The sequence below is a fragment of the Amia ocellicauda genome, chromosome 5, assembly GCF_036373705.1.
Source record: "Amia ocellicauda isolate fAmiCal2 chromosome 5, fAmiCal2.hap1, whole genome shotgun sequence".
Lineage (NCBI taxonomy): Eukaryota > Metazoa > Chordata > Actinopteri > Amiiformes > Amiidae > Amia > Amia ocellicauda.
In genome coordinates, this window is record NC_089854.1 from 12,258,873 (window position 1) to 12,286,775 (window position 27,903).

At 44.4% G+C, this 27,903-nt stretch overlaps 1 protein-coding gene across 1 annotated transcript; it reads left to right on the forward strand.

Moving 5' to 3' along the window:
* On the forward strand, positions 1 to 27,382 carry map4k1 (mitogen-activated protein kinase kinase kinase kinase 1). Its single transcript, XM_066703832.1, has 32 exons — positions 1 to 197; positions 6,363 to 6,420; positions 12,742 to 12,832; positions 13,299 to 13,363; positions 13,705 to 13,760; positions 14,323 to 14,370; positions 15,199 to 15,241; positions 15,397 to 15,469; positions 15,986 to 16,117; positions 16,316 to 16,378; positions 16,480 to 16,561; positions 16,830 to 16,946; positions 17,295 to 17,373; positions 17,627 to 17,682; positions 18,175 to 18,242; positions 18,546 to 18,599; positions 18,969 to 18,992; positions 19,156 to 19,201; positions 19,327 to 19,486; positions 20,537 to 20,637; positions 20,948 to 20,989; positions 22,106 to 22,184; positions 22,362 to 22,438; positions 23,325 to 23,385; positions 23,524 to 23,626; positions 23,843 to 23,901; positions 24,402 to 24,505; positions 24,783 to 24,960; positions 25,385 to 25,453; positions 25,886 to 25,978; positions 26,281 to 26,407; positions 26,668 to 27,382. Exons 1-32 carry the CDS (start codon positions 90 to 92, stop codon positions 26,762 to 26,764), a joined length of 2,613 nt encoding a protein of 870 aa, XP_066559929.1. The 5' UTR covers positions 1 to 89; the 3' UTR covers positions 26,765 to 27,382.
* The last annotated feature ends 521 nt before the right edge of the window (positions 27,383 to 27,903 follow it).

Sequence of the window (27,903 nt, forward strand, 5' to 3'; positions counted from 1 at the left end):
TCAAGCGAGAGACTCAGAGAAGGAGCGTGGTACGCAGTGTAAGGGAGATTGCTGCGGATGGTCAGTGCCATGACTGAGCATTAATAGGGATGGACCCCCAACACCATGTGGCTCTGGATATCTCCACCAGGAACCCCCAGGATGACTACGAGATGCTACTTCGGGTCGGGGGAGGGACGTATGGAGAGGTTTACAAGGTCAGAACCTTTTTCTCTCGTGCTCTATCTCTTCATCTCTATGTTGCTATCTACCTTCCTTTTAATCTTCCTCTTCATCTCTGTCTCCCTGCTTCTCATTGCAATCAGTCTCTTTCGTTTATAAACCACTTACCTCTCTCTATTGGCCAAATTAAAACCCATATATAAAACATACATACAAACAAATATACATACATAAATAATTACAAATATACATACATAAATAAATACAAATTGAATGACTGATATGATTAATTATTTGACTGATTGAATAATAATAATAATAATAATAATAATAATAATAATAATAATTACCTTGAGTCTGACTATTACAGTAAAAGATGTCTCAAATGTACCAGAAGCCCAGGGCTCAAATCGGAGCAGGAGAAGACCGCAGTTTTGTTTCCTCTGTGTTTTCTCTTTTCGTTTAGCTTGAAAGTGCTGTACCTTTAAGCCAGCAACACACAAACTAAGTACACTTGGTTGAAGTAAAAACAGCTGTATTTAACTATTATTATTATTATTATTATTATTATTATTATTATTATTATTAAAATGTATTAAATCATTTATTTATGTATATGTATTAACCTGCTATTCCCCTTCCAGGCCGACTTAAACAACAAAAAAGCGATTACAATGGTTATCCATGGCTTAATAAAATTAGAATGGGACAATCAGGAACAATTTGATAAACATTACCACATGGTCATCCAATAACACCTTGATATTATCCTACTAGTGCAACTTGAGGACCAGTGTGATCGAAGGCCATTGCCAGTGTGAGTGAAATACCACTGACAGTGGGCCATGTTACAAGCCGTGATCAGTGTAAGAGGGGTCTCTAAGGCACATGGCCTAAGAGAGGATTGTCATCATCCTGTTTCATAAAGGGACACAACAAGAGGCTGCTGTTACCTAGAGGTGAATGATGGAAACAAAGTAACTAAATGTGGATTGTGTGTGCCTTATTTATATACGTAGAATATATATGTTATATTTCCTAGCAGATGCCTTTATCCAGGGCATCTTCCAATTGTTACAATACATCACATTCTTTTTAAATACAACTACCCATTTATACCACTGGGTTTTTACTGGAGCAGCCTTGGTACCTTGCTCAAGGGTACAGCAGCTGTTTCTCCACCTGGGATAGAACCCATGACCCTCCACTCAGGAGTCCAGAGGTCTAACAACTCCACACCGCTGCCCTGTAAACATAATGTTGACTGTGCATATAACCGAGTTACAGTTGTTCTCAACATGTTTCCGGGACCCCTGTAGCAGACTGGGCCAGCGCTGGATGGTATTTAAATAAAAACATAATTTTCTTGCCCCCCTGGTGTGTGTGTGGCCTACAAGACCAGTGCCATTAATTTGATTATCTAATTAACTACAAGTCTAATTAAGAAAGGATGGACAAGTAGTTGGGTTTGTGGATGGGCTATCTCGGCTGGAGGACATGTGTTTGTGTGTGTATTTGTGTGTGTTTGTGTTGTATCTAAGTGTGTGTGTGGGGGGGTTGTGTCTTTGTGTGGGGTCTCCTGTAGCTGCCATTTCAGCCTCCATAGTTTTTCTGCTGCACGTATCCACACACGCACATTACTCACATTGCTCGTCTCCTCTCCTCTCCTCTCCTCTCCCTGACCTGTGTCTCCTCTCCTCCACTCTCCCTTAGTCTCCTCTCCTGTCTCCTCCGCACTCTACTCTTCCCTCCTGCTGTCTCTTCTCCTCTATTCTCACCTCCTCTTCTGCCTCCACTTCTCTCCCCCTCTCCCCGTCTTATCTCACTCCACCTCTTTCGCTACAGTTGCACTTCTCACCACTCCTCTATCAACTTTTCTCAATTTCTGAGGTTCTGCCCTCTTTCTCTCTCTTGTCTCCAACACTTTCTCTCATTCTATGAAAAAGAATCGAAAAATCATTTTGTAATCTGTGTTAAATGTAGTGTTTATTTGTTTACTGTGCAGTTTACTCACAGGTGTCACCGCTGTCAAAAGAGCAACAAAATATCTCCTTTATATATGAACTCCTGGGGCCGTGCAGTGTAGAGAGGGGGAATAGTGAGAGAGATCAGGGAGAGAGAGAGACGGTATTGATGCAAATTAGGGAAGACTGACACATCAGACTTCCTCCTGGGGGGGGGGCAGTTAGTGTGCTCTTCCTCCTGGTGGGGGGGGACGGGGACAAAGCAGGACATGGGGAAGTGGGAGGGATAGAAAGAGAAAGGTTGTGGCCTAGGCATTAAATAAATAAATAAATACTGAATGATTGATATGATTAAAGAACTGACTGAATAACCATAACAAAATCAACAACAATAATAACAATAACAACAACAGCAACAACAACTGGAGTCTGGAGAGCTCATGCCCCTTCTTTTGAAACAGCATAATTCTGCGCTTGTTTTAGTGTAATAAATACCATTCACTATGCTGGACTTCGTGTACGCTGGACACTGTAAAATGACAATCGGATCAGCGAGAAGCTTTTTGTTGTTCTTGTAAATTTAGTTTTATTTACATATTACCACTCCTCGGCAGCAGGTTTATTATAAGATGATCAGGCTGGCTGTGCAGAGCTGTGACACTGTGCTGGGCGACCTCACCTCTCAGACGACTGACTCATTCAGCGCTGGGCTGCACAGAAAAGGTCTAGTCGTTTGTGAGTGCGAGTGTGTGGTCTGGTATGTGTGTGTGTGTCTGTACCACACAGCACTAGACACTGCGCGGTACAGCACTGTACTCTGCTATACTGCTCTGTACAAGACACTGCTCTGTACTGAACTTTACTGGAACAGATGCTCATCTGGCTCATACTGACACTTTCAGCTCCACACTGTGACATAACATGCATATGTTCATGTGTATGTGTGTGTATGCGCTGGGTGTTTGAGTGTGTGTGTGCGTGTGTGTGTGTGTGTGAGCGCTGGGTGTTCATGTGTGTTCATATAATTTCAGTTTGGGTGCAGTGCATAGTGGTGCTGAACAGTTTGACAGGGCAATCGCAGGAGGCCTCTCTACAGATGCAGTTCAGATGTACGAGTATAAGCGCATGTGAAAAGGGAAGTGTTTGACTGCTGGTGTTTCCCTTTACTGCACCTCTGGCAACCCCAGTCCTTTAGCCAGCTCTGCAACCCCTGGACTGAACAGGACACATCTTTATTCATTGTCTCAGTTACAGGCAAGCCCGGTTCTGGTCCCAGAGAGCTAGTACAGCACGGTACAATGCAGCAAGGGCCTTTGATCTTTGAAGTAACAGAGAATCTTGTGGGTATTAGGTATACATTTTCAAAACCTCAACCCACTTAAATCTTTTTGGGGGTGGCAGGTTGATTGCTTTGTTAAGATAGGCAGACATATTCTTCCAATTTCTGTCATTGGTGTTTCGTGGAGGAATGACAAATGTTCTCCCCCAGTGCATTGTCTGGTTGTGGTAACTGTCTCTGTATCAGAAGCCACGCTAAAGAATGCGTGACAATGAGAGCACAGTATAGACCTTTAACTAAACTGACCTTACGACAAACAAACACACACACACTGACTCACAGTACCACACAGCCCCACCCCCACCCTGCCCCTCTCTGTGTCAGTGCTGGGCTGCTATCACACATCAGCCTGCTGTCTCTCTCCAGACAGGTGCCCGTATTAGAAACTAGGGTCTCAGAAAAGCAGAAGTGAGAAACTGACATGATTTTTATCTCTGCAGGGACTGTGAATGTTTTAGAGAGAGGGAGAGGTCACAGATTGAGACTCTAGCACTGGTCCTGGAGAGCTACAGTACAGTACAGACCAAATATTTAAGTAGCTGAGGCTGTAACACAAATCAGAACACACACACACACAGACCAGGGTGACTCCCCGTCCGGTTATATATAAACCTTTTGGAAGTTAATAATTCATTGTTTACACTTGCTTGCACATTCATTACAAGATGCCTGTGTGCCACTCACACTGGAGGGCTGTTGACTGTGAGCTGGAAAGTCCCCTGTCACTGGAGCAGCCAGTGGAGGGTTTGCAGGGGCAGATGGGAGTGTGGGGTTGAGTCAGTGTGCTGCAGCCCACACCACTGCCATATGCACTGCTGCTGCAGACCTACAATACAGTACTGTCTCTATCTGACTCTGCCTTCCTCCCTCTATGTCCCTCTCTCTCTGTATCTCTCACTCTCTCACTCTCACAAATACACACACAAACAAAAGACACCTTTTCACGTAAAAACCCACACCACACCACTACTTTGCCTGCCTGCCTCCCTCCCTCTCTCTCTCTCTCTCTCTCTCTCTCTCTCTCTCTCTCTCTCTCTCACACACACACTTTATCTCTCTCTCTCTTTTTCTCTCTCTGTGTGAGTGAAGTTCTTTGTAAATTCCTCAAACCCCCACCTCTCCACACTACACAGTTAAAAGAGGAAAAACATCACCATACAAACAAACAAACTGGAAGCTGCAAAATGAAACTTTATAAATATCATCCAGTCCCCCTGCAGCTCACAGCCTGACACAGTTCATTTTTATACCAGGGCTGTCGAACCTGGCTGCTGGACAGGCCACTGTATCGCATTGTTTTAATGTTCTGTGCTAGTCTGAATTGTAGGTATACTGTGCTGTGCTGTATTATTCTGGACTGAATTATACAATCTTCACTGTAATGTTCTGCTCAATTCTGCACTGTAATTCTACTGGGCTCTGTTGCACTGTACTACATGGCCTGAGGTGTACAGTACTGTACCACGTTGGAAATGTACAGTAGCTCCCACAAGAGAGAGAAAGAAAGAGAAAGTGTGTGTGTGTGTGTGTCAACCTGGTTGTGTCTCTGAGGTAGTGTCTCCGCGGTTATTGGAGTTTCCAGAGAGAAAGAATCAGAGAGCAGCAGAGCAGGTACAGGCAGGAAGTGATGTCAGTGGTTGAAAGAGTCAATAACAGGAACAAAGGCTACCATCAGTGCAAGCCCCCCCAATGACATCCCCTGCCCCTTTCTCTCTCTTCTCTCTCTTGTCGCAGTTTGTGTAGTTTTGACCATCAATATCGAGAGTCTTATGTTAACTCAGTCAGTGTGTCAGACAATCAATGTAATTAGACCTTTGTTCAGTCAATCAGTCAGTGTGTCAGTCAGTCAGTCAGTCAGTCCGTAATTAGTCCTTCGGTCAGTCAGTCAGCATTGATGTATATGGCTGGAGAGCAGTTTGCTCCAGACCCCCACAACTCTTTCTGTTTGTTGTTTGCAAAGCGGAAATAACAGCTCATTTTCCAAAACCTATAATTAAGTGAAACCGTATCTGTCTGTCTAACTCTCTGTCATCTACGTCCATCTGTTTGTCTGTGTGCCTCTCTGTCGGTCTGATGTCGCAAAGAGGGGAAATAAACAAAGCTGATTTTCCAAAAAACAATAAGTACCTGCGAACCAAAACACATAAATATTTACACGATCTGAATCTCCTCTCTCTCTCTCTCTATCTCGTTCTTTCGTTTCTCTGCGTCAGTCTGTTGCTTTAAGGGGCCGTCGGAAAACCGCGCGGAGTGCAACGATATTTCCACCCTGTGTGCGTTTGTCCGTCTGTGTGTGCACGTCCGTGAGCGTGTGTGTGCACAACTGTGTATGTGTGTTTCTGCCATGTTGTTTTGTTCTTGCTATGACCAGTTGGGATGAGTGTGCTCTCTCTCTCGCTATTTCTCTGTTTCCACTGCCTGGTGGAACTTGTGTCAAGAGTGAAACATCCTTTTCTAACAAAGGACTAAAGATTGTAAGGACACAACATGCAGGACAATGTGTGTGTGTCATTGTGTTTGTTGTTTATCAGCAGAGGGGCTCAGTGGGCGGAATTCTCAGGCCGCAGCCGTGATGTCATCACAGAATGTTCCATCTGTGAAGGTTCCACTATGGCGCTCTCTGTGTGCTTTGGTCACTCACAACGCTTTCCACGCACACACATGTTTATGAGCACTGTGCAGCAGGGTACTTATAAACAGTTATCATGTTATTACAGACTAGAACAGGGGTCTGCAGCCCTGGTTCTGGAGAAACACAGTACAGTCCAGTACAGCAGAGGTGTCAAGATACAGCACAGTACAGTGTGTGTGGGTGCTTCAGACTCACTAGATCAGTCTGTAACCTTGAGTAGCGATTCTTTCTTTTACTGACCTTACTGTGATGCTTCTGCTTTCAGGCGAGGAACAAGCAGACTGGGGAGCTTGTGGCCATGAAGATCATCAAAACAGAACCAGGTGAGTCTGTCAGAGCTGTCCTGGGGTCTCCAGGTGGGGGTGTCAAGCTGCACTGGCGTCTCCATACAATGTCTTCTGTTTTCTTTACATTCTAGCTGGGGCTCTCTGAAATACTAGACTTCAATGAATAAATAAACAAACAAACAAATAAATCAAGTAAATAAATGTCTGGAAGTTACAAAAATACATAAAAATACCCTGTATAAATATCAGACACTATCTACTGGTGAGCCACAGTTCAGCAGGTGTTTAGGCTGTAGACTCTCTAACTCAGTTCTGACGGCACCACCAGGCAGAGTCTTGTGGTTTCTGACCTGACTGGAGCTCAATCACTCAATTAATCTCGTTTTATTGTTTTATTAATTTATTCAGGTGCCACTCATTTCCTAAGGGACTTATAAGGTGGCCCATTTATACAATCAATATATATTTCACAGGAGCATTCTCAATTGTTCAACTGCTGCAGGTGTCTCCAGCAGGATTCGAACCCACAGGCCTCTGAGTACAATTCCACAGTTTTTACCACTACTATCGTTTCAAAGTCTGTTACAGTTCATGGCTTAGAACAGTGACAGGGAACCCTCTAAATTGTCTGCCAATTTTAGTTTCAGCCCAAAACATAATTACTTCACCATTTGCTATATTGCTACCAGTGGAGACAGAAGGGAATTTGTTTGTTAATGATCAAATTAATATCAGAGTGACAAGAACGCTATCATAACACACAAATACATTATACCCAAGTTAATATTCGTTATTAAACTGATTTTTTAAGACTTGCTAGTGATTGAATGGACTGGACTGTGCTTGTGCTTTATTGAACTGACAGATCACTAATGTGCTTTCCCCCCAGTCATTAGAAATGGCTGATTTAGGGGAGTGAGCTATAAAATGACTTGCTGTAGGGTTCTTCAGCAGCAGGACTGCAGTTGTAGCAGTGCGATTCTGGTTTTGTAGTATCAGAGGCTGCACACATTGCAACAACAACACGAGAGCTAAAGGAAATGTGTGTTTTCATGTGTTGTTGCTGCTGTTGTGCTTTTTGTTTTGGAATATTTTGTATCTTTCTAGCTGCACTGCCCAGTCTGGCTGCACAATCTCTCATTCACAGACAGACACACACACAGATACAGAGCTACACACACACACACAGAAAGGGTGTACTCTGGGCCGCCCTAGTAAATGTGAACATGGTTATACACAAACACCTATACCACTGGCACTGGAACAAAATTTAAACTGTGGGGGGGTCATGACTGGCGTATAATTTCCCACGCACACACACCTTTAGAAATTGCCATCACACTTCCGACATAATTTTATAACACACACACAAACCCATACACATATACAGCTCTGGACAAAATTAAGAGACCACTCCAAATCAATGTTAATCGGTCTCTTAATTTTTTCCAGAGCTGTACATATGTACAGAAAGATACACACACATATTTAGTCACAAACACAGACACATCTCGTGGACACTGTTGTCTTTCTCCTCTATGCTTTGTGTAGTTTCTTGAGCTTCAGTCATCGCAATCCTACCTAACTCTTTGTGTCCAGCCAACTGCACTAATGTGCGATGTTGTAAATAAAATATTCTATTGCACTCTGGCTATAGTGTACTCTTGGAAACCTTGTAAGTCATGCGTGTGTGTGTGTGTCTCAGTTTGTGTACGCTTCATACACAAGTGCTGCGTTGAGGGGAGTGGGATGAGAGAAGTGTGTACCGACAGTCAGAGACCAGGGGAATCCCTGATAACTGCTTCACCACATGTTCCCCCCCTGCAGAGGAAGGAAGAGAGAGAGAGAGAGAGAGAGAGAGAGAGAGAGAGAGAGAGAGTGAGAGTGAGGGGGAGGGAAGGAGGGAGTGACACACAGGATGGCAAAGATAAAGGGAGGCAGAGGGATGGAGGCAGATAGAGGAGGGCCTCAGAGAGAAACACAGAAAGAGAGAGAGAAGCTGTGATGCTTGTAGCATGTTGTGCTTGACTGGGTGTTTCCTGTTCGAGAGCAGAGAGAGAGAGAGAGAGAGAGAGAGACCACAGACACCTGAGAGGAACGAACACTGCAGTAGTGCACACACACACACACACTGTCACACACATAGACACACACTGAACATACTTACACTCATAGACAAACACACACACTGCCACACACATACACACACACTGAACATACTCACACTCATATATACACACACACACACACACACACTATAACCTATACACATAGACAGAGTTCAATTAGTTCAAACTATGTTACTCCTATTTAAATATTTGCATATAATTTCAATATCTGGAGAAGCAATGGGGAAAATTATTAAAAATAACATTTCCTTTATAATCCTTTTTCCAATGTTTTCAAATAATATAAACTTTGTGAGAAAAAAATATCAAACATTAACTTAGCAAACTATATTTGTCATTGACACAGGAAATAAGTTTAAGGAAATAAGTTAGTATACTATAACTGTATTGTGCACACCACCAAATTATAGCAGTATTTTTATTTTCTGGTCAGTTCATTCTAGACACTTCAGCATATACATTTCTGATCATGCCCACCCTTACAGGAAATGTCCTAAAGGACATGTATAGTACTATAAAAAAACTATAGAAACTCCTATAAAAAGTCTTATAGTAAATTGGTCACAAGTCCTATAGAATATCCGAATATAAAGGATTCACCTTTAGTATGTACTGTAGGATAATCTATAGGATTCTCTATAGTTGTGTTCTCTAGGATCCTCTACTGAATTGTCCTTGAGTGTCCAGAGAGATATTTGATGTATGAGTGTTCAGCACACTAACAAAAATTTTAGTTTAACAAACAGGCATTTATAGCATTTCAGCATGCTGTATTCATTCTTGTTGGTGATAAGTCAGCCCCCTCGTCGATCAGCACTTCAGCAACAACTGTATCACTGTCAAATGGCCTCCTTTGATTATTGTTAAATGTCTGTTAAAGCACTTTAATGAGCAGGCTTTTTTACACGACCTTGCATCTGTACACTGACCCAGAATCAACCTTATTCCATCTGTTGAGGACGCTTGGTCCTATTTTAAAAACTATATCGTTATATACCTGTGCCACATAATAAATTTCGAACTAAAAATTATTAAGCCCCTTGTTTAGCACTGATCTGTCTGATCTAATCCAGCGGAAACACTTGGTCTGGCACAAAGCAAAGGCCTCTATGAATCTGACTGGCAACTCTTTAGGGAAGCAAGGAATAAATGTACTCTGTCAATTAGGAAAGGAAAAGCAGTATATTATAAGCATCAATTTGCTGCATGTAGGCCTGTAGATTAATAAATATTCCTCTCAGATATCTACTGCACTCAATATTGAGAACACTATCATCTCAGACAAACTTAGAATAGTTGAGAATTTCAACAAACATTTTTCCAGGGCTGGATACGCCTTTGACTCTGCCATGTCCAATTCTTCCGCTAGTCATGTTATTAAACTCCCTTGTAGAGCTTTCCCTCACATCAACCCCCAGTTCTCTTTCCAACAAGTACAGGAGACCGAATTGTTATAGACCTATTTCTATCTTACCTTGTCTGTCTAAAGTGTTAGAAAGTCTGATTAACAAACTGCTAACTCACCACCTGGAGCCCACAGTGTTCTTTCTGCATTGCAGTCTGGCTTTAGATCAGGTCATGGATGTACTTCTACCACATTGAAGGTTTTAAATTATATTATACACTCACCTAAAGGATTATTAGGAACACCTGTTCAATTTCTCATTAATGCAATTATCTAACCAACCAATCACATGGCAGTTGCTTCAATGCATTTAGGGGTGTGGTCCTGGTCAAGACAATCTCCTGAACTCCAAACTGAATGTCTGAATGGGAAAGAAAGGTGATTTAAGCAATTTTGAGCGTGGCATGGTTGTTGGTGCCAGACGGGCCGGTCTGAGTATTTCACAATCTGCTCAGTTACTGGGATTTTCACGCACAACCATTTCTAGGGTTTACAAAGAATGGTGTGAAAAGGGAAAAACATCCAGTATGCGGCAGTCCTGTGGGCGAACATGCCTTGTTGATGCTAGAGGTCAGAGGAGAATGGGCCGACTGATTCAAGCTGATAGAAGAGCAACTTTGACTGAAATAACCACTCGTTACAACCGAGGTATGCAGCAAAGCATTTGTGAAGCCACAACACGTACAACTTTGAGGCGGATGGGCTACAACAGCAGAAGACCCCACCGGGTACCACTCATCTCCACTACAAATAGGAAAAAGAGGCTACAATTTGCACAAGCTCACCAAAATTGGACAGTTGAAGACTGGAAAAATGTTGCCTGGTCTGATGAGTCTCGATTTCTGTTGAGACATTCAGATGGTAGAGTCAGAATTTGGCGTAAACAGAATGAGAACATGGATCCATCATGCCTTGTTACCACTGTGCAGGCTGGTGGTGGTGGTGTAATGGTGTGGGGGATGTTTTCTTGGCACACTTTAGGCCCCTTAGTGCCAATTGGGCATCGTTTAAATGCCACGGCCTACCTGAGCATTGTTTCTGACCATGTCCGTCCCTTTATGACCACCATGTACCCATCCTCTGATGGCTACTTCCAGCAGGATAATGCACCATGTCACAAAGGTCGAATCATTTCAAATTGGTTTCTTGAACATGACAATGAGTTTACTGTACTAAACTGGCCCCCACAGTCACCAGATCTCAACCCAATAGAGCATCTTTGGGATGTGGTGGAACGGGAGCTTCGTGCCCTGGATGTGCATCCCACAAATCTCCATCAACTGCAAGATGCTATCCTATCAATATGGGCCAACATTTCTAAAGAATGCTTTCAGCACCTTGTTGAATCAATGCCACGTAGAACTAAGGCAGTTCTGAAGGCGAAAGGGGGTCAAACACAGTATTAGTATGGTGTTCCTAATAATCCTTTAGGTGAGTGTATCTGCGCTTGACAATAAGCATAAGCAAAAGCCTTTGACTCAGTGAATCATTGTGTCCTGCTCCACAGACTAAGGTTGGGGTTGAGCCGCTGGACTAAGTGACCTAGGGCTCTCAGAGGACTGTGTAGCATGGTTTGAGAGCTATCTCTCTGGTCAGGTACACTGGGAAATCTTAGGGCCTGTTGTCTACCCCACTAATATATCTATGGTAGTCCCACATGGATCTACCCTTGGGCCAACCCTTTTTTCTGTGTACATTAATAATGTTGCACACACTGCTGGTGACTCCTTTATCCATCTTTATGATGACTATGTTGTACACATCTGACCCCTGTCTGAACATTGTGTGGACCACCCTACAACATGCAGCACGCCTTCTCTGACCTTCACCTACTCCTCAACCCCAAAAAAACAATCGGAATTTGCCCCAACCTGCCTGCCTCCCTAACATTCTCGTGCTGAGTGGGTCAGCAATAGATTACGTCCACACTTACAAATACCTTAGGATATGGCTGGACTGCTCACTCTCATTCCATACTCATATCAACCATCTTCAATCTAAAGTTAAATCTAGAACTGGTTTCCAGTATCGTAACAAAGCATCTTTCACCCACTCTGCTAAGCACACCCTTGTGAAGATGACTATCCTGCCAGTTCTGGACTATGGTGACACAGTTTATAGGATTGCCCCTAAAGCCTCCCTCAAAAAATTAGACGTAACCTATCACACTGCCATCCGCTTTGTTATTGGGGCCCGTTTTCACACTCATCACTGTGACCTTTATACTTTGTTCAACTGGCCCTCATTGCATACACGTCGCCAGATTTACTGGTATCAATTTATCAAAGTCCCTCACAGGCAAGTCCCTCTACCTCAGCTCACTCCTCAATATTTCTATCATCAACAGCAAATTGCGCTCTGGTAGGCCATTTCAGAAAAACCTGCACTTCCTTTGGCCAACACTCTTTCCAGTTCTCTGCTGCCAATGACTGGAATGAGCTACAAAAGTGCCTTCAATATATTACATTACATCCTTCAAAAACACTTTAACTGAGCTGTTATCTGACGAATGCACTTGCTGAATCTTTTCATGCATACACTCTCAATTTTTACTTTTATTGTACATTCATGTATTTGCTTTGTATATAGTGGGTTGTGTTTATTTGAATTTGTATTGGTATTGTGTGTGTTTTTTTTTTTTTTGCATCTTTGCACCTCTTGGTGCTACAAGCTTCACTTAGTGGAACATTAGTTACACTAAATATTATAAGGTTGTAAAGTACATGCACTAGTATTACCACTACTAGTTTGCTTACTGTGTAATCACTGCTTCGGACATACATTTACTGAGACTAACCTGTGTGTGTCTGTGTCTTTCCTCAGAGGATGACTTCTCGGTGATCCAGCAGGAGATAGTTATGGTGAAAAGCTGCACTCACAGGAATATTGTAGCATACCATGGCAGCTACATACGGTGAGACTCACCCACCGGCACAATCACACACACACACACACACACACACACACATTCACATGCTCACTTTTCATCAAATGACACACAACACACTCACAACGGCACAGTCACATACACAGACAAAGGTGTATACAAACGAACTCACATGATTAACATACTAACTCACAAACAAAGACAAATTCAGGAATGCACACTGACACACACACACACACCCACACTAACAAACAAGAAGGTCACACTCTCACATCTCTCCTCTCTCACACACCCACAGAAACCTTGGTTTCCTGTCTCTCTGGTTGTGCTTTGAGGCCTACCTGTAATCTCCAGTTAAGGGGCCTAGCTAAATGGCAGTAATCTCCTGACCTTTAGTACAGTACAGCAGGGGTCTCTAGCCTTGTGGCCAGTTAAATAACTTCACCATTTAATACTCTTTCTGTGTTTGTGTGTATCTTCTGTGTGTCTGTAGGTTGAACAAACTGTGGATCTGCATGGAGTTCTGTGGAGGGGGGTCACTGCAGGACGTGTATCACGGTCAGTGGCTGGGTGGGCAGGGGGGGCTTTTGCAATTGCAGACTAAGGCAGATGCTCTGGTTAAAGGTCATTGCTCTGCATACCGGAATGTGTATGAGTGCCATTGTTGTTTTTTGGATTGTCAGGATCCTCAGGTTCAGCTGTATTGTAACAAATTACATGACTGTAGCTGACTGTGGGGAGTGTGTGGAGGTCAAGCTGGCAACAGGTCTCTCTCTCTCTCTCTCTCTCTCTCTTCTGCATCGCCCTCTCCCTTACCCACTTCTTCACCTCCATACTCCCCCTCTTTCCCCTTCACTTCCCTAAAACTCTCTCTCCTTCCTTCCTCTATATCTCTCCAGTGACAGGAGCCCTGTCTGAGCTGCAGATTGCCTATGTGTGCAGAGAAATGCTCACGGTGAGTCCACACAAACACACACACACACAGACCTGTAACTTAGGACTTAGGACATTTTTTTTTATTGTATTTGTGAAAGAAACAGGAGGGGATAAATATGCAAGAGCTGGGGGAGTTGATTGTTGAGGGGGGTGGGGAGTACAAATATAACTGCAGGAAACCATGAAATAACATATATGAATACACACACACACACACACACACACATATATGTATATATAAATACTAGCTTAGCAACACCAGAAAACAATACGATTTTAACAACAACAATAACCGTAACTTCTATAATTAATAGCAATGGAGATTAGTGTTCGGCTGAAAAGGTGTCTTCAGCTTCACCTTAGCTACACAGTCTATTGACATCAATTAATAAATATAATTAATTTAATCATCATCAGCAGCCTATATATATCAGCAGCATATAACTGCTGGATGAAGGCCTCCCCCAATTGTTTCCATTTACAACATTTCTTTTCCAGATCACACCATTATTGGATGTGTAATACAGCTGATAGCTGGTGCTTTTGACAGTGTTATGTGTTGTATTTATTTCACATCCTAGGGGCTGGACTACCTGCACAGCCAGAAGAAAATCCACAGAGATATCAAGGTAAGACAGGCTGTTGTTGTTTTCGTAAATTAGGAAGCAGCAATAATAATTAATTTCTTGATCCTATCAGGCCATTGTTCATTGAGCCTGGCTCACCCCTAAGACTTGGGTGCTGAATGTGTAAGTGGGATGTAACCAGTTAACATACACGCACACGCACACACACACACACACACATATATATATAAACAAACACACACACTCACTCTCTCACACCTTTACACACTCACTCACACCCTTTCAGATGTTTGTGTATCTGACATTCTCACACTGTCCCTTCACACATGGTCCCTGCAGACAATGTACAATGCAGCCTGCAGTCTTCACACAGAGCAGAGATGAGTTACTGAGAGTTGCATCTGCACAGCTCTGATGCCTGTGTGCGCTGTCTGCTACACGGCTGCAGAATCAGCAAACCACACAGCAGCTCAGAGAAGCCTGGGAATGACAACTAAACCTCAACTCCATAATACTGCACTAAGTGTGAGGACTCTGTATTGTGGAGTGGATACAGAAATTAATTAACACCAACTAATATATAAATAAATAAGGGAGTCCTTTGTTAATATTGTGCGGTCAGTGCTTGATCTTGGTAGTATAAGAGAGAGTATCTTGTTCAGTAATAAAGCTGTCTGTATCTGTGGTTTGTCGGGGCTGAGTTACGTGCTAAAACATGACACCTGCCCTGACATACAGCAGCACAGCGCACAACTGCCCTGCTTACTGACAACAGCTACTGCTATCTGCTGCTGAAATTGCTGCCATTTAATTGATGTATTCATTGGTTTATGTATGCATGTTTTATTGTTGGAAACCTTCTCTCTGCAGGGAGCCAATATACTGTTGAATGACCAGGGAGAGGTGAAGCTGGGTAAGTACAGAGAGAGAGAGACAGGGAGGGAGCATTCACACCCACGTGTATTTGGAATATTCATGTTATTTAGTGATTCATTTAGTCAGTGTAATGTTCCTCTCTGTCTGTCTGTCTTGCCCACTCTGTGTCTGTCTGTCTGTCTTTCTCCTCAGCTGATTTTGGGATCTCTGCTCAGATCACGGCCACCTTTGCGCGCCGCATGTCCTTCATTGGAACGCCCTACTGGTAAGAGACCTTTGCATGACCTGTCTGTGTCCAGTCTGTACCTTTCACAGTCAAAACATTCTCCCCTGCTTGGAATTCACGTACAAAGCACAGTGTGACACGTAGAGCACATCAGCTGTCAGCGCCATGCTCCTCTGCCTGTGGCGTTCGCTTATGCTTTGAATACTGTGAGTGAGATTTTGGAAAGTGCTGTGCACAAACCAACTGTAGAGTTATTCTTGTCGTTGTTGTTGTTTTTGTTGTTCTTATTATTAAGCTATTGAACAGATGTCTTTATCCTAGGTGTCATTATACTATTATTAAGAAGTTATTTAGCAGATGTCTATATCCAAGGTGACTCTACAGACACACAACTCTACAAGGGTAAAACATTCACAATACAAGTTCATCCACACATCACACTAAGCACAATTAAGGTATGGGAGGAGATAAACAGATGTGTCTTAAGTGGTAAGACACACCCTATGCTCCTTATTTAGAAAACTCACCCCCTGCTTTCCGCCGTGTTGCCTACAGGATGGCGCCAGAGGTGGCGGCGGTGGAGATTAAGGGTGGCTACAACGAGCTGTGTGACATCTGGTCAGTGGGCATCACAGCCATCGAGCTGGCCGAGCTGCAGCCGCCCCTGTTCGACGTGCACCCCCTCCGGTACCCACACCACCCTCTGTCTGTGTGTTTGTGTCTGTGTGACTCTCTCTGTGTGTCCCTCTGTCTCTGTGTCTCTGCCTGTCTGTGTGTGTGTGTGTGTGTGTGTGTGTTGTAAGTGTGGCACAGCACTGTGTTATACAGTCTGTGTGCCACAGCGGTTCTGTCTCTCTAAGGCTGTGTGTCTGTCTCTCTCTACAGGGTCCTGTTTCTCATGTCTAAAAGTGGATACCAGCCGCCCAAACTGAAGGACAAGTCCAAATGGTGAATGACTGAACTGTACTGCACTGCACTGTACTATACTGTACTACATGGCACTGTGCTGTATTCTAACTGTGTGTCTGTGTGTATTTGTTTCTCACAAGGTCGTCTATCTTCCACAATTTTGTCAAAATGATGCTGATCAGGAATCCCAAGAAAAGACCCAGTGCCTCCAAAATGCTCACAGTGAGTCTCTACAAAACAAACTGCACTGTCTGACAACACACAATGCACAATGCTGTCTCTACGCCACACACAACACTGCATGTCACATCACGCAACGCCGACACAATATACAACACTCGGACAAAAAACACGAAAGACTGAAGCAGCACACAACACAGTCTCGAAAACACACAGTACTGGCTGACACACATTTCCTCTCCTGTCTCTCCCTCTCTGCATCTCTCACCCACCTCACCACCCCCCCCCACCCAACCCTCTCTCGCCGCAGCACCTGTTTGTGACCCAGTCAGGTCTCAAGAAGACACTGACCCTGGAGCTGCTGGAGAAAATGAGACACCCAGAGAAACTGAAAGATTGCATGCATTATGATGAAGAAGAAATGGAGGTAAAGAGAGAGAGAAAGAAAGAAAGAGAGATAGACTTATTGTTCCCCAGTGCCCTGTTCCTGAGCACTGGAACTGCATGTCAATGCTTTATCAAGACTATCAATATCAATATGTAACTTAGCCATGTCAATAAAGCTTTTTTGAATTGAATTGAATCGAACTGAAAGGGAGGAGGAGGGATGGAGGATGGATTCATATGTGTGTTATAGTTGCACAATAATGCCATCAATGTCCTTTGGCAAGAGAGAGTGCAATATGTAGTCTATTGTATATGTTTAATATATTATTTAATAAGTTCTGTACCTCTGATTTTGTATCTCTCTCTCTCTCTCTCTCCCTGTATCTAGGCCTTACCTGGGTCTCTCAGAAGGATTCACTCCACCAACAGACACAACCAGGCAGAGCGCACAAACTCTGACATCAGCCGTGAGTCCCTCTTCACCTGTCTCTCTGTCTGTGCCTCTCTATGTCTGTCTGTCCGATGGTTTGACAGTCATCTACTGCGTGTCTGTGTCTGTCTCTGACTGTCTGCCTCACAAGGTCTCTTTGACTGTCTGTCAGTGTGTCTTGTGTGTCTGTCTGATTGTCCGTCCTTCTGTGTCCCTCAGTCTCTGTGTGTCTCTCAGTGTCCGAGACCCTGTATCTCCAGTCTGACGTCTTTTCTGCTGTTGTGTTTCAGTGGAGCAGATCCACACCAAGAAACCTGCCACTGAGTCCGACTCCCCCGTGGGATCAGTAAGTATGACTGGGAGATGGACATGTGTGGGTGTATGTGTGCAAATGCGTAGGTGGGCGTATATAGTGTGTGAACATCTGGGTCTTCTTCCTTTGTCTTCTCCTGCTTTATTGGATTGACTGTGGGCTTTCTATAGGTTTATCCCAACCAATTAAATCTGAAATACATGTCCCCGTCTTGATCTAGTTGTTTTGCTGAGTTGGCGAGGTCCTTCAGGAAATGGAACCCTTTAGGCCTAAGATCATAAACTGAACACAAGAACTCAAGCAGTTTACATTAGTTCATAGCATATAGGGATATTAAATGATTCATAATACAGGCTGTGAGGTGACACAGGCATAGAGGAAACAGGATATGCTGTACCTTAGCACATCTTATAGCATGTATGTGGGCTTGTGTGTGAACGAATCTGTGTATGTGTTTGTGTGTGTGGGTGTTGAAGGGGGTGTCCCTGTGTTTGTGTGCTGTAATACCTGTTCTGTGCATTTCAGTTACAGAAGAAAGGGGAGAGGAGAGCAGTGGGCAGTAGGACCAGCACTGACACCAGGGGTTCCACCAGGTACACGGACCTGACTGACGCACTGACTGACTGACATATTGAGCTACTTGCTGACGCACTGACTAAATGACTGATGCACTGAACTACTAGCTGATGAAGCGACTAACTGATACACTGACTAGCTGACTGACTCACTGACCAACTGATGATCTGAATAGCTGATTGACAGACATTATGTTGCACAGACACACTGACTGGTTGATGGACTCTTGCAGAGATACACTGACTATGTTCTTCCAGTAAGACTCTAAAACAGACCACATTTTCCTCTCTCTGTCCTTTTAACCCCCCCCTCTCCCTCAGAGATGAGAGCATGGACTCAGAAGATGAAGACGACGATTACGACGACGTTGACATGTGAGAGTTTAAACAAAAACCATCAAATTGATTTCAATGTGGTCACAGAGAAATGTGTTTGCAGCATTCAGTTAAATATATAAATAAATGCTATTCCCTAATTTGTTTAGTTTAATTAATATTACATGTTCAATTAATTCAATGCGATTGAGAACTACAATATAGTAGATGTCTCAGTTGCTTCTAGCAGTCTAAGCATGGAGTTTTATTTTTAACTTTCTCTCTCTCTCTCTCTCTCTCTCTCTCTCTCTCTCTCTCTCTTTCCCTTCCCTGCCTCTTTGCTGCCTATTCCTTCCTCCCCAACCTATCTTCCCTTTTCTTCCTCCATCCATCTTCCTATTTCTTCTCTCTCTCTTTCTCCCTCTGTAGACCCAGCAATTATGGCCCAAACAGGTGGGAATACTGCTTTCTCTGTATTTATTATTAATATAGCCTTTATTATATACTGTGTGTGTGAGTGTGTTTGTGTCTTTGTGTGTGTGTGTGTGTGTGTGCATGCGTGTGTGTGTGTGTGAGTGACAGGCAACTCAGACACTCTCGCTCTTCTGTGTTGCAGTGAAACACTGCCAGCTGACGAGGTACCACCCCCCCTGCCACCCAAAGTGAGAAACTTTCATTCATCCCTCCTTCTTTCTCCATCTCCCAGTCTGTCTATCTGTGTGCAAATGTCTCCTTCCTCCATTCTCCATCTCCTGTTCCCCTATCTGACTGTGCTTTTGTGTTCCAGCCAAAGCTGCGCACTGGATCAGAGGAGAATTTTCCAGGAGAAGACAATCGCTGCTACACAGGAAACTCTCTGTATAGCCCCTCCCCGCTGTCGCGGCGAGCCAGCAGTCCCCGCCCCCAGCCCGTGCCCCACCCAAGAACAGTCCGCAACGTCAGCTCTGGTGAGTTCTGACCCCCTGACCCCTGAACTTTCACACAGCACTGGCTCCAGTCTGGGCTCTATACTGTACTATAGTCCACACAGCGCTGGCTCCAGTCTGGGCTCTGTACTATACTATAGTCCCCACAGCGCTGGCTCCAGTCTGGGCTCTATACTATACTATAGTCCCCACAGCGCTGGCACCAGTCTGGGCTCTATACTATACTATAGTCCCCACAGCGCTGGCTCCAGTCTGGGCTCTATACTATACTATAGTCCCCACAGCGCTGGCTCCAGTCTGGGCTCTATACTATACTATAGTCCCCACAGCGCTGGCTCCAGTCTGGGCTCTATACTATACTATAGTCCCCACAGCGCTGGCTCCAGTCTGGGCTCTATACTATAGTCCACACAGCGCTGGCTCCAGTCTGGACTCTATACTATACTATAGTCCCCACAGCGCTGGCTCCAGTCTGGGCTCTATACTATACTATAGTCCCCACAGCGCTGGCACCAGTCTGGGCTCTATACTATACTATAGTCCCCACAGCGCTGGCTCCAGTCTGGGCTCTATACTATACTATAGTCCCCGCAGCTCTGGCTCCAGTCTGGGCTCTATACTATACTATAGTCCACACAGCGCTGGCTCCAGTCTGGGCTCTATACTATACTATAGTCCCCACAGCGCTGGCTCCAGTCTGGGCTCTATACTATACTATAGTCCCCACAGCGCTGGCTCCAGTCTGGGCTCTATACTATACTATAGTCCACACAGCGCTGGCTCCAGTCTGGGCTCTATACTATACTATAGTCCCCACAGCGCTGGCTCCAGTCTGGGCTCTATACTATACTATAGTCCACACAGCGCTGGCTCCAGTCTGGACTCTATACTATACTATAGTCCCCACAGCGCTGGCTCCAGTCTGGGCTCAATACTATACTATAGTCCACACAGCGCTGGCTCCAACAAAAACAAACAAACTTTATAAAGGAACATAATAAATAAAAAAGGAATTCAACATAAGAATAAATTAAAAATAACCTCTTCTCTTCCACACACTATCCTACCCAGACCCCACCAACCGCGGGGGTCAGAAGATTAACATCTCCCAGGACCAGCAGCCCCCCCTCCTGCCACCCAAGAAAGACAGGAAGCCTCTACAGCAGCGGAAAGTAAGTGGGGGTGGTTGGGGCACAACAGATACTACATATATTTAAAAATATATATACATGACGATACACAAATACACACCTGCAGATGGTCTGGGTTTGTTTGTTCTTCATCTTTAAAGTGTGGGAGGGAGTGGATTCAGCACAACTCTATTACATTTGATGATAGTAGTAGTAGTAGTAGTAGTATGTGCGGTAGTGGGTGTGCAGTTTGTGTGGTAGTGTGTGGTAGTGTAAGTGCAGTAGAGTGTGTGCAATACCTGTGGCTGGTGCAGTCCTGGAAGTTATGCTGACCCGTGCTGTGTCTTTACAGAGTGCCGCAGAGTCTGTCAGCCCAGCCCTGACCCGATCCCCGGTGAGTGTTAAATAATTGATTAATTAATTCACTAATACATACACAGATCAGCCATAACATTATGACCACCTGCCTAATATTGTGTAGGTCCCCCTATTGCCACCAAAACAGCCCTGACCCGTTGAGGCATGGACTCCACTAGACCTCTGAAGGTGTGCTGTGCTATCTGGCACCAAGACGTTAGCAGCAGATCCTTTAAGTCCTGTAAGTTGCGAGGTGGAGCCTCCATGGATCGGACTTGTTTGTCCAGCACATCCCACAGATGCTCAACTGGATTGAGATCTGGGGAATTTGGAGACCAAGTCAACACCTTGAACTCGTGATTCATCAGACCAGGCCACCTTCTTCCATTGCTCCGTGGTCCAGTTCTGATGCTCACGTGCGCATTGTAGGTGCTTTCGGCAGTGGACAGGGGTCAGCATGGGCACCCTTACTGGTCTGCGGCTACGCAGCCTCATACGCAACAAACTGCAATGCACTGTGTGTTATAACACCTTTCTATCAGAACCAACTTTTTCAGCAAATTCAGTTACAGTAGCTCGTCTGTTGGATCGGACCACACGGGCCAGCCTTCACTCCCCACGTGCATCAATGAGCATTGGCCGCCCATGACCCTGCCGCCGGTTCAGCGCTTTTCCTTCCTTGGACCACTTTTGATAGGTACTGACCACTGCAGACCGGGAACACCCCACAAGAGCTGCAGTTTTGGAGATGCTCTGACCCAGTGGTCTATCCATCACAATTTGGCCCTTGTCAAAGTCGCTCAGATCCTTACGCTTGCCCATTTTTCCTGCTTCTAACACATCCACTTTGAGGACAAAATGTTCACTTGCTGTCTAATATATCCCACCCACTGACAGGTGCCATGATAACGAGATTATCAGTGTTATTCACTTCACCTGTCAGTGGTCATAATGTTATGGCTGATCGGTGTAGGTATACTGTGTGTAGTGCTTGTGTTATCCTACATTTGATTCTCATGTATGGAATAACCTTTTCTTCCTCCTTCCTCCTCCTCCTCCACTCTGTTCCTACATATCCCATCGTCTCCTCTCTTCCATCTTCTACTCATCCAAACCATCTACTCCCCTCCACTACCCTCATCCCTCCTCCCAGCTCTTTTTGAAGAAGGTCTTTATTGGCTGCCCCCTGAAAATCCACTGTTCCACCACCTGGATCCACCCCACCACCAAAGGTACAGACCTCCTGCAGTCCAGTCCTGTCCAGTCAGTGACTCTGCAGCAGTACAGTCCAGAATAGCATAGCTGTTGCTCAAGTTAAACAAAAAAGCACTCCATTTATTTAAATCATTTTGTACAATTATTCATCATTATGACTAAGGCCTTTACCGTGGCATCTCTCTGTGTTTCAGATCATCACCTGATCTTTGCGGCAGAGGAGGGAATATTCACCTTGAACCTAAACGAGTCTGAGGCTACGCTGGAGCTGGTGAGAGCGACACCTCCACACACACACACACACAAACACTCACATTCTCAGTTTAAAAATCAAATCTGAAATACCTTGGAAGAATAAGTGTTAACCCCCCTTGTAATAGCAATCCTAAATTATCTCAGGTGGAAGCAATCGCCTTCAATATCTTGGATACTGTCAATACGATTATTAAGTGGAAAGGATAGTACAACCAAAACCCTGCTTAAAATAGGCTGTCCCTCCAAACTGCTTGACTGAGCAAGACGAAGACTGATCAGAGAGGCTACTAAGAGGCCAATGGAAACTTTGCGAGAGTTGCAGACTTTTATGGTCAAAGTACGCATTAGACAACAATATCCAAAGCACTCTATTTTAGTTTTTCTATTTTCCATCTTTAAAGCACTCTGTGGCTACCGTGCAAAGGGTGCTATATTAAATAAAATTGAATGATTGAATGAGTGTTGTAAGACGGAAGTCATTACTCAAGAAAGCCCACCTGAAACATTTTGTAGCCATGTGACAAAATGTTTTGTGGTCTGACTAAACTGAAATGGAACTTTTTGGCCTCAAAGCAAAACATTACGTAACACACAGCACGCATCACCCAAAGAACATCATCCCTACTGTGAAGCACGGTGGGACAGCATGATGATATGGGGATTTTTCTTATTTTTTCCGCTTAACAGTGTGGAGTATGGTGTGTATATAAGTGTGTTGGGGGGAATTCCTAATTTAAATGCATGGAACACTTGGGCATTGACAACAAAATGTGAAAAAAGTTCCAAGGGGGTGTAGACTTTCTATATAAGTGATGCTCTAAAGTTCTGATGGTCTGATATTCTGATGATGTAATGTTCTCACAGTCTGAAATACTCCATTGCCCTGTTGTTCTCTCCCTCAGCTCTATACTGGGCGGTGCACCTGGGTCTACACCATCAGCAGTGTCCTCATGTCAATATCAGGTAGGCGTCCAGTGACGATAAACAGTGTGCTGCATCTCTGTCTTATACAGCACGGAGACTTGCTTCAGAACCCTGCTACTATAACTACTAATAATAAAACAAGCTGTACTGTTACAGTGCTGTGTTTCCATTTTGCAGGCAAGGCGTCGCAGCTACACTCCCACTCCCTGAAGGAATTGTATGAGCAGGCCCACAAAGAACACAGGCTGGTAGTGCTGCCCACACACAGACTGCTACCCAGGTAACACACTGAATATATTGCCCACACACACATACTCACACAAACTGCTGCCAAGGAAAATGCACCGTAGGCTATATACCCTCACATTCACACTGCTGCCCAGGTAGCATGCTGCATATACTGTCCATTCACACAGATCATCAGATAACACGCTATACATACTGTCCACACACACTCTCACTGACCCCCCCTGACCCCACTCTGTCTGTGGTACAGGAAGTTTGCCATCACCAGTAAGATCCCCGACACCAAGGGCTGCCGGACCTGCTCCGTGGGTGAGTCCAACACTGACCCAGCCCGAGCGCTCTGGCTACCCAGGACAGATCATGCCCCATGAACCCAGGTTCAGAGGAAGGCCTGGAGACTCTGCAGTTTGATTTAATTATTTTAATCAATGTGATATTTAAAAAATAGATTTAAAGTGTTTTGTTTGGGTGTTTTCTTTGAATTTTTTCAATGTATGGTTTAGTATGTTCTTTAACTTCAAGGTGCCACACCTTCTAGCATCATTATCACCTTCCCTCCTTCCTCCTTCCACTCTCTATCCTTCCCCTTTATCCTCTCCACTCTCCATCCTCCCTGCTTCCCCTATTCTCCCTTCCTTCTCCTCTTCTCCCCATCTCTTTCCTCCCCCCTCCTCCCTCTCTTCCTTCTTTCTCCATACCTCTTTATACTTCCTCGTTACCCTCACTACTTCTCATCCACCTCTCTGTCTCCCCTCTAACCCCTACCCTCTCAACTCTCTCTCCTCTTCCCTCCCTCTCTCTCGCTCCAGTCCACAACACTCAGAGGGGCTGCAGTTTCCTGTGTGGGGCTCTGGAATCCAGTGTTGTGCTGCTGCAGTGGTACGAGCCCATGCAAAAGTTCTTGCTCATCAAGGTGCGTCTTGTTGTCATCGACACCGCTCAGTAGCACACCCCCCCTGTGGCCTCACCTGGGGAGGCATTTAGTTGATCCAAGGCCTGAGATTACAATATCTCCCTCCCCTGAGGAAAGCTTTGCTGACTTTAACCCCTGTATGAGGACAACCATATCTCTTCCTGTTACTATTTATCTGTTAACTTATAATTTATATGTGTTATGAATGTGTGAAATAACTCAATGTATCAACTAACCACTCACAAGCTGACCAATTAACCGTTTGATTGCAACGCAGCACTTTGACTTCCCGCTGCCCTCGCCGCTGCGCGTGTTCCAGATGGTGGTGGCGCCGGAGCAGGAGTACCCCCTGGTGTGCATCGGGGTCTCCCGGGGGCCCAGCGTGACACAACCTGTCCAGCTGGAGAACATCAACCTGAACTCCTGCACATCCTGGTTCACGGACGCCGGCATGGGTAACATGGGAGGAGGGGTAAAATGGGGGCAGAATAGAGGTGTAACAGATAAAAGTGAGGCAGGGGGGAAGGGGGCAGGAGACAGTGGTATCAGGAGAGAGGAGACAGGGATTATGGGAGCAGAGACAGAAGAGTGGAGCGAGGAGAGGAGGGAGAATGGGGTAGAGGGCCTCGATGCCCAAACCCAGACCTTGAGAGCCCCTATCCAACAGGTTTTATAGGTAACCTTTAAATCATCCATTTTTTAACACCTTCAGCAGGTGCTTTGTTAAATTAAATTATTTATAGATTCAGTAAAATAAAATTAACTTCAGCCAATGACCAGCATTCCCTTAATTGAACAGGTTATTTGCTTAATTGATCAATAACTTCCATCGTAGTGCAGTACTCCACTAACCTTTCCTGCTGTGTGTCTGTCTTCCAGGGGGCTCCAACGCAGACCCAGTGCAGGTGTCCCAGCTTGATGTCACCACGCTGCTGGTCCTACTTCAGAGTAAGTGACAGTCACTGTGGCAACATGAGACAGGAAGCCATGGCCCAAGACAGGAGGCACACACTGAACACAGAGAGAGAGGGAGGTGTCTACAGAAAGACTAGACTCAGGCACAGTCTCACTACACTGTAAGAAGTAAGAACACACAAAGGAGTGTACAAAGTGACAGACTCAGCCAGTCCCGCTATACTGTAATAATATGTGGGATTTCTGGGGGCAGTTTCCAGACCCCCACCACTCTTTCTGTCTCCCAGACTGTTTTTACAAACCTATAATTAAGTGACCCAATATTTGTCTCTGTCATCTACACCTCCCTGTTTTTCTGGTGTTGCAACGATTACATTAAAATTGATTTTCCATACAACAATACGTACATGTGAACCAAAACAAATATGTATGCAATCTCTCTCTCTCTCCCTCCTGCCTTCGCAGAGAATGTACACATGGTCAATCTGGAGGGAACGCTGAAGACCCAAAGGAGGCAGCTGTCAGAAATTTCCTTTGCTTTCGCAGTGGAGTCTGTGGGTAAGTGGAGAGTGGGCGGGGAACACAGCTGCCAATTAACAAAACAGGTTAAATTGGGCAACAGTGGTTAGGGCTCAGGTGGGGGACCCTCTATTGTAACAATTAGAAATTGCCATAGATATCATTCTACTAAGAAATATAATTAAATATAAACAATTAAGGAATACCCTGTAATCACTCGAATCAGACATTGTGAAAAAACCTTTTTCTAGCTGTACAAACCTAGTCACTGCAGTGTATAGACTGACAGTGTGTGTGTGCATTGTGTGCAGTGTATTAACTGACAGTGTGTGCATTGGCAGTGTACTTCGAGGACAGTATCCTTGCTCTGTGGAAGCACGGGTGGCAGCGACGCAGCACCAGCTTTGCAGAGGTGCTGCAGGAGTTCACTGAGCCCAGGAAGACATTCAGACTGGTGGGCTCCGAAGGGTGGGTGTGTTCTGCCAGACATTATAATGAAAGCATCTGTGCGAGCCTCTGCATAAGTCTGTGCCCGCATCTATCTGTGAGTCTGTCCTTATCTGTGAGTCCGTGCCTAGTGTTTTGTGTTTGTTGTGCTGTGACAAGCTGTGTTTTGCTCTGTGATTCTGGGTGTCGTTTGTGAGCTGTGTTGCATATGTCTGCCTCTGTGCGAGTGTGTATTGTGTGTGCTGTGCCATGACAAACGGCGTTGTGTCGTTTGTATGCAGGATGGTGGTCGTGGAGACCCGGCCGTCAGAGGACCAGTCTGCACACAGCAACTTGTACGTCCTGGACATCGCAGAGAAGATGGTGCCTGTGTTGTGAACTCACACAGATATGAGAATACGAGGACCACTGTGAATGTCTATCATGAGAAAGGCAGCCCCGTGACTAATTGTGTGACTGTATGAAAAGCGTGAGTGGGGTCTTATTGTACATTTTTAACCTGGACATGAAGCTTTCTACAGCTACTTTGGTGTCAGTGAACCTATTAATGCTGAGATGGTTTTTTTTTTTTAATAAACATAAAAAGAGGAATAATTTATGAAGTGTTTCAAACCCAATCGGAAAGCGTATTTCCTTTTGTTTTTATAAACCCCAAACTCTGCCATGTGTGCTTTGTGTACACTTGTGTGTCTTTTATGGTCCAAACAAAGGTTTCTGTTTCACTGGGTGTCTTATTATCAACCAACCATATGAACACACTCTCACATCAAACCTGATAGTCCTACTAGTAGTATTAATAAATTAACCCATTCATCCCCACCAGAGTCCAGCGTTGCAAAAATAAACATCTAGGACGCTTGTGACTCGATTCAGCCACGGACTTAAACCATGCAACTATAGATGCTGTATGTATATCTCTGTATCATTTTGTGTTTTGTGTCTCTGTTAACTTTTTGAATGTTTTGTTGCGTTCCACTAAATAACATTAGCACTGTGTGACGTATTATTGTTCATTCTTGATTCCGAGTTGGCTTTGATAAATTAACACAAGGCTAGTATCATTACTAACTTCTTAAAGCTACACTAAGCACCTTTCTTTCCAGAATGTACCACAATCAGAAAACAAATACAGAATGATGTATCCAAATCCATTTTTAACATCTCTTAACATGAGCATCAAAACAAGTTCTGTTTTACTGCGTGAGAAAAACAGGCACAATCTGGAAAACCAAGACCATGGGAGTCAGCCAAATGTATTTAGGATAGTTATGAGGAAATATGATTAACCATAAAATATAACATGTCTGGTGTTTTTAGTTTCTGAGATCTGGAAGCCCCGCTAGTGGCTATCCAAAATATGAATTTTCAGGTTTTAAAATGGAATACCACTATCAGAGCATTCTTGAAATCACTATCACCAAAGCTATTAATTTGATATTTTTAAATAAAGGTCTTGACCACAAGTGATTTTAATTTGAATTGTAAAATATTTCCTGGCAGTATACCCAGTTTTAGAC

Bases quoted from the DNA above. Each gene is read 5' to 3' on its own strand.
- map4k1 (XM_066703832.1), top strand. From the start codon at position 90: ATGGACCCCCAACACCATGTGGCTCTGGATATCTCCACCAGGAACCCC. The intron at 16,947-17,294 runs GTAAAGAGAGAG...CCCTGTATCTAG, and splicing joins ATGATGAAGAAGAAATGGAG to GCCTTACCTGGGTCTCTCAG. The intron at 18,993-19,155 runs GTGGGAATACTG...TCTGTGTTGCAG, and splicing joins AGCAATTATGGCCCAAACAG to TGAAACACTGCCAGCTGACG.